This window comes from Xenopus tropicalis, chromosome 10 (genome assembly GCF_000004195.4).
Source record: "Xenopus tropicalis strain Nigerian chromosome 10, UCB_Xtro_10.0, whole genome shotgun sequence".
Classification (NCBI taxonomy): Eukaryota; Metazoa; Chordata; class Amphibia; order Anura; family Pipidae; genus Xenopus; species Xenopus tropicalis.
Window position 1 is genome coordinate 17,915,416 of NC_030686.2, and position 18,627 is coordinate 17,934,042.

At 41.8% G+C, this 18,627-nt stretch overlaps 1 protein-coding gene across 1 annotated transcript; it reads left to right on the top strand.

Moving 5' to 3' along the window:
- The first annotated feature begins 312 nt into the window (after positions 1–312).
- On the top strand, positions 313–14,466 carry gjc1 (gap junction protein gamma 1). The gene is made up of 3 exons (XM_002935563.5): positions 313–581; positions 10,829–10,903; positions 12,835–14,466. The coding sequence occupies exon 3, from the start codon at positions 12,849–12,851 to the stop codon at positions 14,025–14,027; it is 1,179 nt and encodes a 392-aa protein (XP_002935609.1). The 5' UTR covers positions 313–581; positions 10,829–10,903; positions 12,835–12,848; the 3' UTR covers positions 14,028–14,466.
- The last annotated feature ends 4,161 nt before the right edge of the window (positions 14,467–18,627 follow it).

The following is an 18,627-nucleotide window of genomic DNA, read 5'->3' on the forward strand; positions in this document are numbered from 1 at the left end:
GCAAATCGCCACGTGTGTGGCCACCTTAAGTGTATGTATATGTGTGAAATGCCCATGAGCATTTTTTGACACCACGGCCATCTTTAGACACGCAGCATGCCCCCTTTTTGCCCCACACAGTTCTGGGGCACAGGGGCTGCCTCATGGAATTTAGTGCTCACTAAGTAAGAACACGAGCTGGTGGAACATAAGAAGTGAATTTATTGTTTTAATTAAAAAAAAAAAAAGTTTAAATCTCCTCCTCTTCCCTCAGCTCCGAAGCACTATAGTAGTCTGTGCGGCTGCTGCTGAGCTGCCATTGGATAGTAGTGAGGGGCCGGAGTTCCAAGTTGAACCGGCCAGTCACTTGCCTGTCATCACACTGCTTGTCTGTTCACTGGGGAAGGAGACTTAGGCTGGGGTCCTGCACAAACTGGAACCCTATGGGGTCTCTGTGGGCACTGAGGCGGAACAGCAGGAGCAGCTGTCCTTTTAGCCGCCTTTGTTACTGAGAGAAGGGGGGAAATGGTCACATGATTGTCCCTGTCCCGAAAAGAGAAAGGGAAGGACTCAAGCGGGAAGGAGCTTTGAGATACTGCATGGTGAGTGCCTATGTCTCTCTCTGCTTGTGTGTCACTACTAGTGGGACTGTGTGTGTGTATGTGTATGTGTGTGTGTGTATGTGTGGGTGCCACTAACTAATTGTGGGCAGGGGAGGAGGGAATCTCCCAAATTAAACAGTAAAATGATTGATCAGTTATTGTCTGGTTTGTACTGGACCAAGTGATTAATACTTAATGCCCATTTATTTAATGAGTAAGTAATTTTAATATTTTCCCCTAAATATAGGGTGATTAAAAGTCAGTGCCTTTTGTGAGGATATTTAGAGTTTATTCCTGCTCCCATCCCCCTGGCACACAGGGCTGACCCCCCCCCCCCCCACACGCAACTGCTGCTGGGGCTGCCATAGATTTATGGCACGCACCACTGTCTCTGGTGGGGTTCCTTTTGGAGACAAGTTAGGGTTTCCACTGGCCAAAGTCTGTTGGGCGCCTGTACCCAGCTTAAAAGTGAAATTCATTGTAGCCCCCTCAGTTCCCAGTGTATCTAAGGGGATCAGCACTGCCTGGGGTGTGTGTGACGGAGGACACTAGTTATGTGTATTACTGCCATTCATACTCATTTAGTCGGTACAAGTGCCATTTCTGAGTCCAAAGGAATTTCCTCCTGCAAGGCAAACTGGAGGCAGCGCTAGGAATTCTTTCTGCCTTTCTCTGGAAAATCCAGGAGAAGGGGAAAGGCACCTTTCTGTCAGAAATAAAGGTTTAAGGTTCTGTATCCTAGCAGTGGATAGAAGTGTGAATTCAACACGTGGGATAAAATTTCAGTACATCTAATACCACATTATTGCATTTTTTAGGCACTTAGTTTAAATATCAATGTCATTGTGTTATGTTGGGTTGCTTTCCTGTGCCACAGGTCTAATGGGAACCTAGCAACATCCCTGCAGGTCAGCGTGTGCCATTATATTCATCGGTATTTAGAGTATGGCTGTATCCAGGATTTATTAGAATTCCACCACTGCTTGCAAAATTCATATACCTCAAAGTTGAGCCTAATCTGCTCTCATAAAAGTTATGTGACTTAATGTATGTATTGGGCTTCCATCCTATGGGGGTCCTTCGTAAATTTACTGCAAACGGCAATAACTGTCCTTGCTTTGAAAAATGTACTACTATAGCAATTGGCTGTTTCTAACATTAAATAATACTGTAATAAAATATATATAATTGGCTTTGAGCTGTATGTATTATGATGAGCCTGGAAAGCCTTAACGTGCAAGATTGCGTGAATTATTTGTTGCAGCAAAATGTGTATTTGCTGTGCTGTGAAGCGTCCCAGGGTAAAAATACTAAGTGTGCCCTAGCACTTATAACGCCATGCACAGGTATCTAACTACTGTGAGCCCATTTCTCCAAGTAAGTAGTTCAAAACTCGAACAGAACTTCATCAGCAACCCTATCTTCATGATGCAGTGTGGCTCATTCATTTACCCGTTATCAAGAACATGTTTAATTTAAGCACCCCCTGTGTAAGATGTACATTATGCTTGAGAGATCCGATTAGATCTGTAAGCCAGGGTTCCAAGTGCAGGACACAGATACAGAAACCCATTGCCTCAATACATTATATTTTAACCCTGATATCGTGAGGTTACACATGGAGGTAAACTGTGTCTTTCTATGTGTATATGATTCAGTGTGCATAGGTATCTATATCCATACAGCTGGGGGACCTATTTTGCTCCAGAATCCAAAATAGGAGCAACAAAGGGCGTTTGACTCATTTATTGTGATCAGCAGCGCACCATCAATATTTAGATTTTTTAAAAATATTTTTTATCTTTAGTATGTGTATGCTTTGATTTTTTTTTTTTTTTGTGCGTTTGATGCCATATGAACCATGCTCTGAAAATATCAGGGTTTATGGGACCTAATAAATACCAGACATTCGAGTTTTTGAACCATTATTTGAATTCAAATTTAGTGCAAAAAGAATCGTGAAAAAAAATCAAACTCAAACATTGATAATACTCCCCCTTTCAAGTTTACTAAAAAATCATTTAAACATTATATACACCCAATAGGATTCTTTTGCCTCCAATAAGGATTAATTATATCTTAGTTGGGATCAAGTACAGGGTACTGTTTTATTATTACAGAGAAAAAGTAAATCATTTTTTTAAACATTTAATTATTTGATTAAAATGACGTCTGTGGGAGATAGCCTTTGTGTAATTCGGAGCATTCTGGATAACAGGTTTCCAGATAACAGATCCTATACCTGTATAGGTAAAAAAGGTTTTTTATTATAGAGCCTGCTCTTCTATTCCTTTGTAAGTTAGGTCTTCACACTGTTGTGATAGTATACAACATTGGACAGGGTTATAAAATATTTAAATTTAAATAAACAAATGATTTAGGAACCCCCATATGTTCATACTGGTCATTTTTACACATTTAAAGTTTCATCAAACAAGAAGCACTTGGCATCGGGTTCCTTTACTTTACTTGCACAAATACCAGATAGAAATTCATTAAATATCAACATTTTGTGCAAATTCATATATTACCCTAGGACCAAGAATAATGTTCAGTTCATTATAGTGTAAAAAAGTTCTTGCTACTATAATGCTGTAATGATAACGTTAAAAGGCAGTTATTTGAAAAGTCAAAGTCTGATATAGGGAGGCAAAAATTGCAGACTATCCATATAAGGGTTATCTTTTATATTAGTTCCATGAGGAGCAAGTTTTTTTATATAATAGTCTTGCTGACAAATCCAGCTATAGTGAAATTACTTGCCAGTATTAATGAATTAAAGGGCAAGTAAAGAAACCTGATGCCTAGTGCTCGTTGTCTGATAAAACTTTAAATGGGTAAAAATGACCAGTATGCATATACACAATGCTTAGGCTACAGAATAAAAAACATTAGCCATACTTTACAATGCATTAGCTTTGCTTTCAACATGGAGACCCAAGACCCTAGAAGGCACTTGTGCAACAAAAGAATGCCCCAGGTAACTATAAGATCCACATTTCTGTGTTAATTCTGCAATGCAAATGCAGAGAACTATGCTTTCCACAGTAGTAATTGCCCCTCTCAGTGTGGTCTGATCACAGAAGGGGTGAAAGCACAGAGAGCTGCATCAGGTCAGTTTCCTTGGGCAGAATTAGAGTCAGAAATGCTGCCAACCAAAATCATCTATCAGACTATAACGACTGGAGGTATTTGATCCCTTGCATTTCCGGACAATTGCTGCTAAGTTCCACTCATTCGCTCCAATGGTTGCCTACTTTACTGGACAAAATTGGACCTAGTGAACTATTTTTGTTTTTTGTTTTCTAAAAAACTCTGCCAACATTGGTTTTTGTGAGTTTTGTCATTATGCAGTGTTTTAAAAGTCTTTTATTTTGGAACCTATTAAGGGGAAGGGGCTAAAAATGTTAAACATTTTTAGCCCCTTCTCCTTAATAGGTTCCACAATAAAATGAAAAGGTAACTAATATCTAAATGATAACAATTACTAGAATGCTTTTAAAGAACGACAACATTGAAGGGAAAAAATAACATGCTTTTGTTCTAACAAAATGGTTCATTAAAAAAATTGCAAAAGTGCTCAGGAGAGCTTTCATTTTTGGGACCTTTTCATCCCCTTTTTAAAAATGTCTTAGTGTTATCATGCCTAATATGGCACCAACGTATTCAGCAGTGTTGCATTAAAAAAATAACACAGCGACAAAAAATTGTGCTAGACAAGACGGAGCAAGACCAAAATTAGTAAAAATTCTTATTCCGTCTCCCTATTGGAGCGTAGGATCTATAGGGAATAGCTAATGGCCACTTAGATGCTTCTGGCTCCTTATTTTTGATTCGCTGCCTTCATTTTCAAAATGTTATTTTGCTTATTGACTGTTCCATTAAAAAACAATACTAATTGTGGAGTGTTTGGGTATCAGATACACTTCTCCGGTGTCCTGTGATTCCAATCAGGGCCGTTCTGTTGAGAGGTTTTAACCCAACTATGACTTCCAGTTTTCTAAATGAATCCCACCATTTCTATTCTTTACATTTTAGTCCACTGATGTCTGGTCTGCATTATCCAGAGCCGAGCTTTCACGGAATCTTTAATTTTTCCTGTCTGTCAAGGGAAAGCCAGTATGTCTGGCTGGCGGCTTTATGTTTCATTTCTGTGAAATGCCATGAAAATTGAGAGATATGGTGCACAATTGCTAGAAGGAGTGGTAAAAATTCCACTGGAGAAATAGAGATATTTGTACCTATGTTTAAAGTGCAGTAATTTTTTTGCTGTGCTCCTATTTTTTGTGTACATGTGCTGGTATGTACACATGCATATATAATATATGGGTATGTGTTGGTACCACAGTGCTATTTTATACAGTAACATTGAAAGCCATTTCATAGATGCACTGTACCATTCTGGTTATATAGCTCTGCAATTGAAAAATGTTTATATAAGCTGAATGGTCCCTCAGGGAAGGTTGGCCCACGACTACACTTCCTATTACAGAGATACTTATCTTTACTTGTTTTTTTTTCTTCTGCCCTATTACTACTATCTTGATCCCATGCCCTCATACTTTGTTGTGTTTTTTTTTGTCACAAGAAGCTGGTTTATGTTCCTCAGAGAACATTTTTTTCCTATTCATCTACCATTCGTTCTTAATATAAATAAACCCAGTTTTACCTCACAATTGCATAATGGCTTCCGTTGAGCTTCTGGATGCTAGTGGGTAACTGTGGCAGTGTTTGCCCTATTAGCAACCAATCAGCACTTAGAATTACGTGTTCCTCTGTATTTGGAATCATAAAAGCAGACATCTGAATAGCTGCCCTTGCTTCTTGTGTTTGCTGTGGTGGAGCCATTTTTTCCCCTCCTCATATTTAGTTGTGAGCCAGATAACATTTTTTCCACCTCAGAAATATGTCCTGCATTTGTCCATGCTTCACTAATGGTGCCACTAAACCACCTTGACACACTCTCCAGTCATAGTTACTGTGAATCATTTGTATGTGGCCTTTAGTTAACCAACCTGGCACAACTTGAGTTTGTCAGACTGATATTCCTCAATAACCCTTATATGTGGCTCCCTGCCACTCAGAATGAACATTTTCTTACAGGAATCCCGCCGCTACCACCATCTTTTGCCCCTTCCTAAAGCTCCAATACACTTTACTTATCCAACAGCTGGGAATTATGACTTGCCTTAACTATTGTGGTGATTTAATAAAAACTCTTAACACAATTAGTAACCCATAGCAACCAATCAGGTGTATGTTTTTAAAAACCTGGCCGGTAAATCCTGCCATCTGATTTTATGAATTACTATACATTATTACTGTACTTTATCAACAAATAGATTTTGTGTGGCACTGATACTCTGCACTACCTCAGCCCCATCTAATTGCTACTTTTCATAGGTAAGTGTTTCTCTAGAATGCCAATTTTATGTTTTTTAGGGAACCAGAAAAAAATGGTGTAAAATCTGGAGACAAATGTAAAATCAGGGAAATGCATTATACATTATATATATTGATGGGACCACAAAAAACCCAATGTAAAACGAGGAAAAACTTAAAATCGGAGTATTTAAAATTGAGGTTTCATGTTATCATACTTTGTATTAGTTCCCTGGTTTAAAGTGACTTTTATGCTATTTGGAGAATGGAACTTTTACTTCTGTCTGGTTGCTAGGGTGTTTTACCCAACTGACCATGAAATAGGATAAGGCTTATGGAGGAGCATAAGCAATACAAGAATAGAATAACATTAAATTGAAGCCTCAGTGTCAGGGTGTCTTATTTTTACTTTCAAGTGAAGTAAACCATGTGAAGGGTCAGTTGTCCTTTAAGGAACAGTTACTGCAGATCTGTGATGTCATGCCATGCAAGTATCTTTTGATTGCATCTGATGCTGATGATCCATAAACAAATCTGGCTGCTTACGCTGAGCCTAGAAGCGCTGCACCCTAGAGACTGAATGGGAAATGCTTTGTGTATTGGTTCATATGACTCACATTTTCCATTCCCTTCCATTAAAGCATTACAGAGCAGTAATGTAGCACCATAGCATTGCAATGCATTGCAGATGCAGAATTTTACAGTACTTGTCCTTTAAAATTAATAAATTCATTTTTTAGTAGATTTTTTTAACCTTTAGTACGTGGGGCTTACTCACTGCAGTGTTTTTTCAGCCAGTGGAGAAATGCAAGCAAGTGGCAATGTAGCCTGTTACTGCTAGCATAAGAATTAATTTAAGTAAATGACAGGCTGCAGGGCCAAGATGGGTATACTTCTCGTCCTGCTGAAAGAAGCTGTCAGGGAGAGAATATGCCCTGTGTGCCATATGTTTTAGTGTATAGAAGATTGGTAAGACCAGTGGGGTCATTTGCAAGCCCTATGGGCCAAGGGATTAGTGGTGCAAGCTATGTTCTGCACATTGCACCGGGGTAAAGGAGAACTAAAGCAAAACAAAGAAGTAGAGTAGAAAAGTTTGAACACGTTTTGGGCTTCTTTTTCCAGGCCAAGGCACCACAGGCCTTTAGCAGGGAAGATCTGTGTCCCATCTTCTTTTCTACGGATTTACTGCACATGCTCTGTGCTTCTGTCACTTACTGTAACTGAGCTTAGGGACCCACTCACATTATACAGTATATATATATATACATAATAGAAAATTGACAATACAAGGCTGATTAGTAATTCAGATTATTAATTCAGTTTAGCTTCTCAACAGCTGCCTAGAGCACACTGAGCATGTGCAGTGCCACCGACACTCCTTACAAAATCCATGATGGGGAGCTCCTGTGCACAACTTTGAATCCCTGGATCTTAACTAAACCTTTCTAGCCATATTTTTAGGGTTTAGTTCTTTAAAAATCTGATACTAGTTGCCTAGTGCAGTTGTGAAAGGAACCCTGTAACTTACCACCAGCTTTTAGAGAGCCCTAGGCAGATGGTAAGTAGATGACCAAGCCAGGGGAGCTCTGTACCCCCTACAGCCACCTAAAGCAGGCAGTGCTGCATTCTGCGCTCCATTCTAGACGCGCAAAGAACGTAAGAAGTGGGAAATGTGCAAAGAATCAGGGCAGCCCCAACTTTCATAAATGCTGGGGTATGTGGATTTCCACCATATTTGTTACAGTTTACAGTTTCTATATAAGGCCTAACCTTATCTATTTCCCACAGGACAGGCATGTAGTGGAAACGCAATGGAATAATAATAGATCATTGTTATCCCCTCCCTTCCTTGGGTTCAAAGGAAATAAAATATTTATTTTAGCTTTGATTTTTTTTGTTTCCTCCCTGTTACAGAATTATCTCCAGCCACAAGGTTCCATAGTAACGCTGGCAGAACCCCGGGTCCAGTCACCCACAGCGGCTAAGCACATGCTTGTTTTCACTGTTCTGACCTCGCTAGAGCACCCTTGTTTGGCATAGTGAAAGGGAAAAAAACATTTTAAGCCACTTTCCAAAATAACTAGAGCCCCAGAAGGCAGGGGGTTAGCTGGGAGATCCAGTTGTACCAGTAGCAGGACAACACTGGCTTCTTTCTGGGCATAGGTGGGCACAGCTGTTGTTATATTTGTTTATAGGATGATCAGTCTCATGGTTCCTTATGCATATGCTCTATAGGGGCTTAAATATATAGGAAGCTTGGGGAACCCTAGGTTCTGGTTGAATGTTAAGCTAGTTAGTATGTTATAAAATGTTCTATTCCTAGCAACTTTGCATTTGGTCTTCACTATTTATTTTTGATTTAGGTTTTAACAATTATTTATTGGCCTTCCAGCCAGGTCACTGACCCCAGGCTGCCAAAAATCTATTGCTCTGGAAGGCTACAGTTTTATTACTATTGGTACTTTTTATTTCTTCTCTTTCTGTTTATAGTCCAGTCTCTTTTTCAAACCACTGCCTGGTTGCTATGGTAAATAAGCCTCTAGAAACCAGCTGCTTAACAAAAAGCTGAAAAATAATTGGAAATGAAGGCCAATTGCAATTATTATCCACATCATACTAGAAGTTAAATGGGTGCTTCACCTTTAATTTAACTTAGTATATTATAGAATGGCCAATTCCAAGCAACTTTTCGATTGGTCTTCATTGTTTAGTTCTTATAGTTTTTGAATTATTTGCCTTCTTCAAACTTTTTTTATCTTTCAAATGGGGGTCACTGACCCGGGCAGCCAAAAACGATTGCTCTTTGAGGCTTCAGTTTTATTGTTATTGCTACTTTTTGTAACTCTCTTTTCTATTCAGTCCCTATCCTATTCACATATCAGTATCTCATTCAAACCACTTCCTGGTTGCTAAGGTAATTTGGACCCTAGCAACCATATAGCTATTATAACTCCAAACTGGAGAGTTGTTGAACGATTATTAAAATAATTAAAGACTACAAATAATAAAAAATGAAGACCAGTATTACTTTCTACATCATACTAATAGTTAACTCAAAGGTGAACAACCCCTTTAATTTAAAGGTAAACTTCACGTTTAGGGGTTTTTGGTAAAGCAGTTCTGAAAGGGTTTTAGGGTGAAGGGTGGTCCAGTATTATCCAGTTACACAACTCAGTTTCATGGTTCCTGTTATGGGAAAATGTGTAAATATAATTGCAGTGTTTGTATATCCCTTCCTGTTCTTCAGTTCTGACTCTTGAAACAATGTAGCAGAAGCTGTTTATCCTCCAGTTCTGGTAATCAGCTGGCATCTGTTCCTTTGCTTTATGAGCCAGTTGCTTAGAATGACACTTTCTTTTATAATGCTGGACATGTTTGGATGTAGTTCCCCTTGGTTCGCCTGCTTGCAGCGTGATCTTCGCTGGGCAGCAAACTGCACACTCAGCAGCAGCGGCCGATGACTCTGTGCATGACATGCATGAGCCATGTAGAGCAGTGACAGTTGTACCATATGACCAGAAGGCTTGTTTGACCCTGGGCTGGGCTAATTAGAGAGATGAGATGGTTTCTACTCCTGTGTTTTGCCTCTGTATGACAGGTGCCACTGCAGATGTTTGTGTTGGTTGTACAAGCCTTGGCCTTCCTTCTGCTGATGAGATGCCATTCTTGGCCTGATATATGAAACCTGCCGTGCCAAGCTGCATTATATCTGGGGGGTGCGGGCTGTATAAAGTGGGCTTTTTCCATTTGGTCATATATTTTTTTCTGACATTTAATACATCATGTAGTTAGTGTGATGCGTATGCTGTTTGACCTGCCCTTCTGCCTTCAAGCAGGGTAGGAAATTATACAGTCACTAGGTTCCGCATTGCTGATCACTTCCCTACCTGGATCCAAGCAAACCCTTTGATTCGCCCAAGCCCAGCCCTTTTGGCAAACCTCACCCCATTTGCAGCAGTCTGGGCCAGGTCTGAACTGGGATTCAAAATAGGCCCTGGCATTTTAACTACACAGGCCCAAACAGCCCCCCATAGGCCCAATAAATAGTCTTACAGCAGCCCCTCTGGCATTTGCCCAAAACAGTTTGGACCCCTAATTTGACCTAGGAAACCTGCCTGTCCCTGGTACTGCCATTGTTACCCATTACTCCATGTGTATGGATTAAAAATAAATTTCCAATGTTTGAATCCTACAAAGCAGATGTCTGAACTGATCACAATAAGTACCAGGGCTGCCATTAGGAGTAGAAGAAGCCCAGACTGCTGCACCCATTGTGTGCCAGCCTGGAACCGGACAAAATACACTCCTGCCACACTCATTTGTGGAAAGTAGGGGGTTAAATGCATACTGACTGGGGGAAAAATTCTATTTCTATTGTAGACATAGGCAACTAACCCTTGCATTTTGGATTTCAGTTCTATCTTATGGTGAAGCAGTCAGAACAATTTCTGTTTAACGCCTAGAGCTAAATGTTAGCTGTAGTTTAAAGGGGAATTAAACCCAAATATAAAAGTTTTCATAATGAAAGCAAATGTAACTCTAAACAACTCTGCAATTCATTAAAAATGATCAGTGGTTTTAAATGTATGTGTAATTGTAATTGTCTGTCCCTTTTCCTGCACGGCTGGTCCTGACTACTTGTAGGATTATAGTAGTCATCTTCTCTCTAGACTCTCACAATGCCATGAATGATCTGTGATTAACAAAAGCATAGTCAGAACAAATCAATTAGAATTAAATCTGTTTTTGTTATGCAAAAAGCTTTAAGCTGTGTGAGTGCTGGTTATACTGCGGCACTTAGATTGCAAGCTCTGTGGGGCAGGGCATCTAATAAAATTAATGTGATTTTTTTTTGTATCTTTCAGTGCCTTATCTGAATGGACTGGGGAGAGGACTGGATTTCTCAGAAAGATTCAGCTGACATGAGCACAGGCTTGCAGGTGGGTTGCTTTATTGCTCAGGGCACATGGGGCATAATTTCTGCTTGTGTGTTTCAGCCAATAGAGAAATGCCTGAAGAGCAAAACAGGGGGCAGGGAAAGGCGGGTTGAGGGAGGAGCAGAACGAAGCTGTTACAAGCTGGGTTCTTGGGTGAGCCTCAGAAAGGCATAAGCGGTACGTGCCGAGCGTACCTCCATGATTGCACCCTAGGCATGTACCTCTTCTTCCTACCCCTAGTTCCAGCCGTGCCTGACAGGAAATAATGCAGCTCTAACTGTAACAGGAAGTAGTGTTAAAGCAGACAGAACTTTGTCCAGTAATTGGCTAGGATTACCCAATGGCACATACTACTAAAAAAGTATTTTCTTAAATGGCTTATTGTTCGGAGGTATAGTTTTCCTTTAATGTTTCTCTAACCCAAGGAGAACAGAACTTGCGGGGAAAAAAGGAGAAAGTCAGTGCTGGTTGTATAACGGCACCCCTGCATTCCACTGCTCTTTTCTGCTCAGTTTCCCTGCACTAAATCACTGGATCTGTTTCCCCCGTCATGTTAATATAACAGCTGCCCCAGCTATGTGACTCTTGTTTTTCTTTAATTCATATAAATTTGCAACTTCCTGCCGGCCTGTGGGACTAAAGCTTGGACACCAGCCATTGCGTCTGCCTCAAAGCCGTAATCAAACTACAACGTTCACTGTTCCTAGTGCACTAGGGGAGTACAAAACACACCCAGGGTATGGGGTATTGGTTTTGCCAACCCCATGGTTTGGACTCCTCCATCCTACATGGAGGGAAATGTGTCTGCAAATCTGTAGCTATCGCAAAACGGCTCTCCAGGGGGTTTATATAAGATTCCATGTTAAATCAGTGGAACCCACCCCCCTCCACCTGCATCTTCTTTCATTTGTTAGAAATAATACAACAATAGAATATTTAGAAAATGAAAAGCATATGTACCCACTTAACAATGTGTTCTATAACATCTCCCCTGTTGCATACATGGGGGTTAAAAAGAAAGGAACACGTGGTGCTCACATAGTACTTAGCATAAGGCAGCAATCTTGTGAGTGGATGTGGCCACAATATTGCCAAGGACAATTGATGTTGAGCCAGCAATTAGTTCAGTGATCCCCAACCTGTGGCTCGTGTGCAACATGTTGCTCCCAGTGGCCTCAAAGTATGTGCCATTTTTACGTTTCAGGCATGAACACACATTTTGGAAGCACAGAGACAGTTTTCCTTCAAGCAGGGCCCCCGCAGGCTAGCAGTCCACATGGGGCTACCAAATAGCCCTTATTTTGCATCCTCAAGGAACATTTTTCATGCTTACCGTATATACTCGGGTATAAGCCGATCCGAATATAAGCCGAGGTACCTAATTTTACCTAAGAAAACTGGAAAAACTTATTGACTAGGGTGGGAAATGCAGCAGCTACTGCTAAGTTTTAATAATCAAAATAAATACCAATAAAATTACATTAATTGAGGCATCAGTGGGGTATATGTTTTTCAATATTTATTTAAAAGAAAAACAGTAAACTAGCTCTGTAAGCGGAGAAGAGGGTCAACAAAAACAATATGAGTACTACCCCACGCTCATTGCACATTGGCAAACTGGTAGCAGACCCGGTCCCTGAGGGAAAAGGCAAATAAGTATTGCTAGTGGGAGCCTAGGCCAGGGCACTGGAGGGTCTGGTTGCAGGTGGCCTAATTTGCACACAAAGGAGAGAGGGTGCTAGTCTAGAGGGACCCATGGCACCCGACTCGAGTATAAGCCGAGAGTGACTTTTCAGCACATTTTCGGTGCTGAAAAACTAGGCTTATACTCGAGTATATACAGTATGTGGCTCATGTGTAACAAAGGTTGGGGATCCCTGAATTAGCTGGTAATATCACTATTTTAAACGTTCTCTCCTCTGTTTGTGCTATAGGAGCAGCTGGCACAATGAGCTGGAGCTTCTTGACGCGCCTCCTAGAAGAAATCCATAACCACTCAACTTTTGTGGGCAAGATTTGGTTGACTGTTCTGATTGTCTTCCGCATTGTGTTGACTGTTGTGGGAGGAGAGTCCATCTACTACGATGAGCAAGCCAAGTTTGTGTGCAACACTGGGCAACCGGGCTGCGAGAACGTGTGTTATAATGCGTTTGCTCCCCTCTCCCACGTTCGCTTCTGGGTTTTCCAAATCATCTTAGTGTCTACACCATCCCTCTTTTACCTCGGATACGCCATCCACAAAATAGCAAGGACGGAGGACCACATGGAGCAAGAAAGAAGGACAAAGCACAGAATGTTCCCGATGCGCTGGAAGCAGCAACAAGGCATAGGGAATGCTGACGATGACAATGAAGAGGACCCCATGATGTACCCCGAAACTGACATTGTAAGCGAGAGGAGCAAGCGTGAATGTATGCACAGCAGGGTAAAACACGACGGGCGACGGCGCATCCATGCTGATGGACTGATGAGGATTTACGTTCTTCAGCTACTTTTCAGAACATTTTTTGAAGTGGGATTTCTGGCTGGACAGTTCTTCCTGTATGGGTTTGAAGTCACCCCAATATATGTGTGTGATACAAAGCCTTGCCCTCACAATGTGGATTGCTTCATATCTCGACCCACTGAAAAGACCATATTCTTGCTTATTATGTATGGAGTAAGCGGCCTTTGCTTGCTCCTCAATGTCTGGGAAATGCTCCACCTCGGGTGCGGGGCGATACTTGACGCGATTAACAGTAGGAAGAAGGAGTCTGATGATACCTCTGCTTACAATTACCCTTTCACGTGGAACACCCCATCAGCTCCCCCCGGGTACAATATTGTTGTGAAACCTGATCAAATACAGTTCACAGATCTCTCAAATGCCAAAATGGCTTACAAACAGAACAGGGCCAACATCGCTCAGGAGCAACAATATGGCAGCAGTGAGGACAATATCCCCGCCAGTCTGGAGCACTTGCAACGGGAAATCAGGGTTGCTCAGGAGAGGCTACAAATGGCCATCCAAGCCTACAACAGCCAAAGCCATCTGCCCTCCTCCAAAGAAAAGAAGATCAAGAAGGGCTCCAACAAGAGCAGCGTCAGCAGCCGCTCTGGGGATGGAAAGATGTCTGTGTGGATTTAATGTGAGTGCTGATGACTTGTCTCCGGGAGGAAAAGCGAGCAGAGTAATAACTTCCATTCGTGTAAATATTTTGGATTTGTTACTATTTAAAGTGACTCACACGGCAAAGGGCCGGGGCTATAGACAATAATAAAGACACTGAATCTGCAGAACGTTAAACGTCTTCTTATTGTAGCAGATCCCATGGCTCTGACGTAAGTGTCGGATAGGGATGGTACCACAGTACTAAGCCTAGCGCCTCTTTTTTATTGGACGTTTTATTCTGTCTTTTTTTATAATGACCGTAAACTGCTTATTTACCCCATTTGTTTTTGTTTTTTTTATGTGTTGGATACCCGCCCCCTCTCACCAACCGGATGAGTCAAAGCAAAAAAGAAGGCTGAATGTTAAGTTTCTGAGCCTGTGTTAAATAAGTGCATTAAACATTCTGCTTCCGGACCCCTCTCCAGTGTGACACTTTCGTAAATAACCCAAAGGTTCAAAGTGCCTTTGTTTTGTTACAGTTCTTGCATTAGTTCTTTTATACTTTTTTTTTTTGTTAAAAAAAACAGCTGACCTCATAGGAGGGAAGGATTTGTCCTTATACAGTCTTGTTTTCTGTTTGTACTGATGTTCTTGTATGGGAATGTTAGCGGTGCTGCTGTTGGAACACAGAATCCAGGCATCTTCTTTTTTCTTATATTTATCAAATAGGGGGATCCCCCCAGATTAGATGTACTGTAGTGTGCTCCCAGATCATTTAAATCAAAGGTCTATATATTCTTCTTATTATTATTGCTTTGTTCAGGCTGCAGTGGAAACCATTTCTGTGTTAGTGACTTTAGAGCATTTAATTGGCCACAATAGAATGTTCCATTGCCCAATGCTTGAATGGTTAAAGGCTCCAAGCACTGCTGTCTCTTATATATTGGGCGTTACCTCTGCCTGTGGTGCATACACCCACTGATCCTCATACACGTTGGGAGAAGGGAAAAGCTCTGCCCTTGTCAGTACTATTTTAATCTGCCATGAGTACCCAATATTTATATATTATATGGTAATAACCATGTGTTGTGCTGGCCATACACAGGCAGATTCTGAGGTGGCAGTTTATTTGCCCATGTATGGGCACCCTTGATTTCCTCCTTGACAGATATCTGGGGTATTATTAAGGTCTGGTGCCTAGGGTGGCACTGGATATAAGTACAGCCCAGCTTCGGCGCATGCTGTCTGGAGAGAACCACGTCACCTAGCCCAATGTTTTCCTTGTTCCAAAAGGATTTTTAAACCTGTCCAATAGATATCTGGCTGATTTTAAGATAGATATCTATCAGAGTGGGCCGATACACAGGCAGATAAGCCAACTCAGTCTTAAGAGGCAGAATCAGCAGCTAAAATCTGCCCATGTATGGCCAGCTAGACTGTATGGGAATCAGTGACAGGTAGATAGGGGTATATATGTCACTATTTCTACTGCACTACAGTAATTACAATGTACCATAGGCCTAGGAGCTAAGACCTGTCATGGCATTTTGTACATGTTGGAGAATTGTTATCAGACAGTGTTTAAAGGTACCATAGTCAGGAAACAACATAAATATATGTAGAATTAACATTGATATCAGGGAAGCAAAGTATTTCCTAACATTTTCTTATTCTTAGAGAATCCTTAGTCCTGAGATCAAAAAGGCCACATTCTTACTGATTCCCCCACAGATCCCCAGGTCAAGCAGGGTTATATCAGTTCTCACGGTACCCTGGGGATCTCCCACCCTGGACAGAGCCTCCTGTTCTGCAGTGGAAGCAGTTTTCTTATGAACTGGTTTCCATACTCTTTACACTTAATATTCACTCTGTCCTTACTTTTGTCCAGAGCCTTGATCTCTACAGGGCCCACGGAACTCAGACTTTACTCATGTGATAAGTGAACATTCCCATATTATATTCAGAGTGATGAGATAGAATAGAAAGGTGGAGATATTAGGGGCATAATTAGCAAAAGCTGCATAGAGTTAACTCCACTGTTCGATCCACTTAGGACTTTTACCCCCATATATAATAAAAGGCACTTAGTTTGCCCAATAGCAGTAACCCATAGCAACCAATAAGATATTGTTTTTAAACATGTGACCAGTAAATTATACCTGCTGATTGGTTGCTATGGGTTACTGCTCCTGGGAAATTTAGTGCCTTTTATTACATAACCAATCAATAGTTCTCATCTAGTAAACATCTGTCTGCCCTCCCTTTGGTAAATATGTCTTTTGGTTTTCCCAGCTTCTTTTATGATCCAATTATTGGCCTGGTTACCAAATGATCATATCATCACAATCTGGTCCAAATCAGGCAAAGATATGCTCCTTTGGCAACTTCGCCAAATCGACAGATCTTTACCTGATTTGGCCACCAACATGCTGGGTCTAATTAGGTTAATCTGATCATGTGGCCCCCAGGCTAATGATTGGGTCATAATGGGGGCATAGGAAGACCCATCAGGAGAGGACTGCATCAATGTGCCAGTGTGGTTCTCTACTGAAAGAACATGCACGATAGATATCTGCTCAATCTTCGGATCAAAATAAGTCAGGCACGTCATTGTTTGGGCCCCACACGCTTGCCAATAACTGACTGCTTTGGTCTGAAGGGGATTAGTAGATCAGCTTTTTTTGCCCTATGTATGACCACCACTAGGTTTTTCAAACACATGGTATTTTCTCTGTGCTCTTCTAAGCACTGACCAGAAGGTGGTGCTTAGAGGACTAGTTTTTTTGAGGGCTTATATATTCTTTACCAGGTGTTTGTCATCTTGTGTCCATGTCTCAAGGGATATATTTGCCATGCTGATGTTCTGAAGAGAGCTTTAATATTTATTGTTAACTGTTTATGTCTTACATGGATCCTTGACAATTTTGCTATTTGTCCATTTAAAGGAAAAGAACATATTTGTTAGAATGGGGTTTCAGTTTTGTTCTTCTATTAAAAGCTGGAAAGAAAGATTGGTTTTCTTGTCTATGAATTTAACTCATTTGAAATTGGTCTTCCTCTTTTTATTTTTTCTTGTTATTGAATAAATTTGCTTTTGGTTGTAGCTGTCACAGTCGGTATCCCAAAACTCAGAACTGGCTCCAAGGGTCACGGCTCACGCTTCTGCCTCTAACAGCCGCCTTTCACGTCGGGAGGAGCCCTTCGCTACTCGGATGCCGCCAGGTCTTATAGTGAGAGGCCCAAGGAGAGAGTTCTGAGCAAGCGAGGGAACCAGAACCGAGTTGCAGGGAGAAGGGAACGAGTCAGCGTAGTCAGAGGTCAGCAACAATCGGACAGCGCGGTAACAAAAACGGAATCCGGAAGAGTGGTCAAGTGGGCAAAAGGTCGGTCCAGGCAGCAAAGGAGAATGGTCAGAATCAGGCAAATGTCGGTCCAGGCAGCAAAGGAGAATGGTCAGAATCAGGCAAATGTCAGTCCAGGCAGCAAAGGAGAATGGTCAGAATCAGGCAAATGTCGGTCCAGGCAGCAAAGGAGAATAGTCAGAACAGGCAAATGTCGGTCCAGGCAGCAAAGGAGAATAGTCAGAACAGGCAAGGATCAAAAATGAGGAAAACACCCAGGAACTTTCAGGAAGAAAACCTACGTTGGGCAATGGAAACAGACCAGGAAGCGCTTTAAATATTGAATTTGGTGCCAAAGTGATGTCATGCGCACGCCGAGCACCCGAACGTGAGTGCGCATGCCTGCCCGTCAAAGGACGCACATGCGCACGAAAGGGCCGTGCAGTTCACGCGCACGCGCCTAAAGAAGACGGCGGGCGTCCCTGCCTCCCCACTAGATCACCAGGTAACGTTACAGTAGCATCTGCCAGACTGCTAGTGTTAGTTTACCCTAGCAACTAGGTCGTTGTGTGAATGAGAGATTGGAAGATAAATAGGGGAGGGCTTGAATAGGAAGAGAAGGAATAAAAAGTAACAATAACAGTTAAATAGCAGCCTCACAGAGCAATAGGTTTGTGGCTGCCGGGGCCAGTGACCCCCATTTAAAGGTTGGAATAAAAGCAAGAAGAAGGCAAATAAGTCAAAAAGTATAAAAATTAATACTAAGAGAAAAGCTTAGTATAAGCTGCTAAGAATTGAACATTCTATAACATAACTACCTCTTTAAAGACCATCCCTTCCTCAGATTACCCAACAAACCAACAAGTCTCCATTCCTGGCTGGGAAAAAGTGGAGGTCACCATGTCATTACCCTCCTTCGTTGCCCAGCCGGCAAGAAATAGGACTTCCTACACCAGAATAAGCCTCGGGCAGGGGCAATTGTGAAGCATTCTGTCATCAAGCCAGAAATTGTGCAGGTGGCAAACCACTTGCAATTGCCAGGGCCGGATTTCTCTATAGGGCACCACGAGGCCACCCACCTCGGCACCCAAGCTTCACACATGCGCACCGCAATAACCCCCCCCGCATACGCGCTACTTCATTCGGAGCCGTGGGGAGAGGACACGCCAAAGTTTCGGTGCTTCCTCTCCCCATTACTCCACATGGGGGCAAATTATTCTGGTGTGGCAGGGCGGCATCCAGGCCCTAAATTTCTGCCGCCCTAGGCCCGGGCCTTTTTGGCCTCGCCACAAATC

Bases quoted from the DNA above. Each gene is read 5' to 3' on its own strand.
- gjc1 (XM_002935563.5), top strand. From the start codon at position 12,849: ATGAGCTGGAGCTTCTTGACGCGCCTCCTAGAAGAAATCCATAACCAC.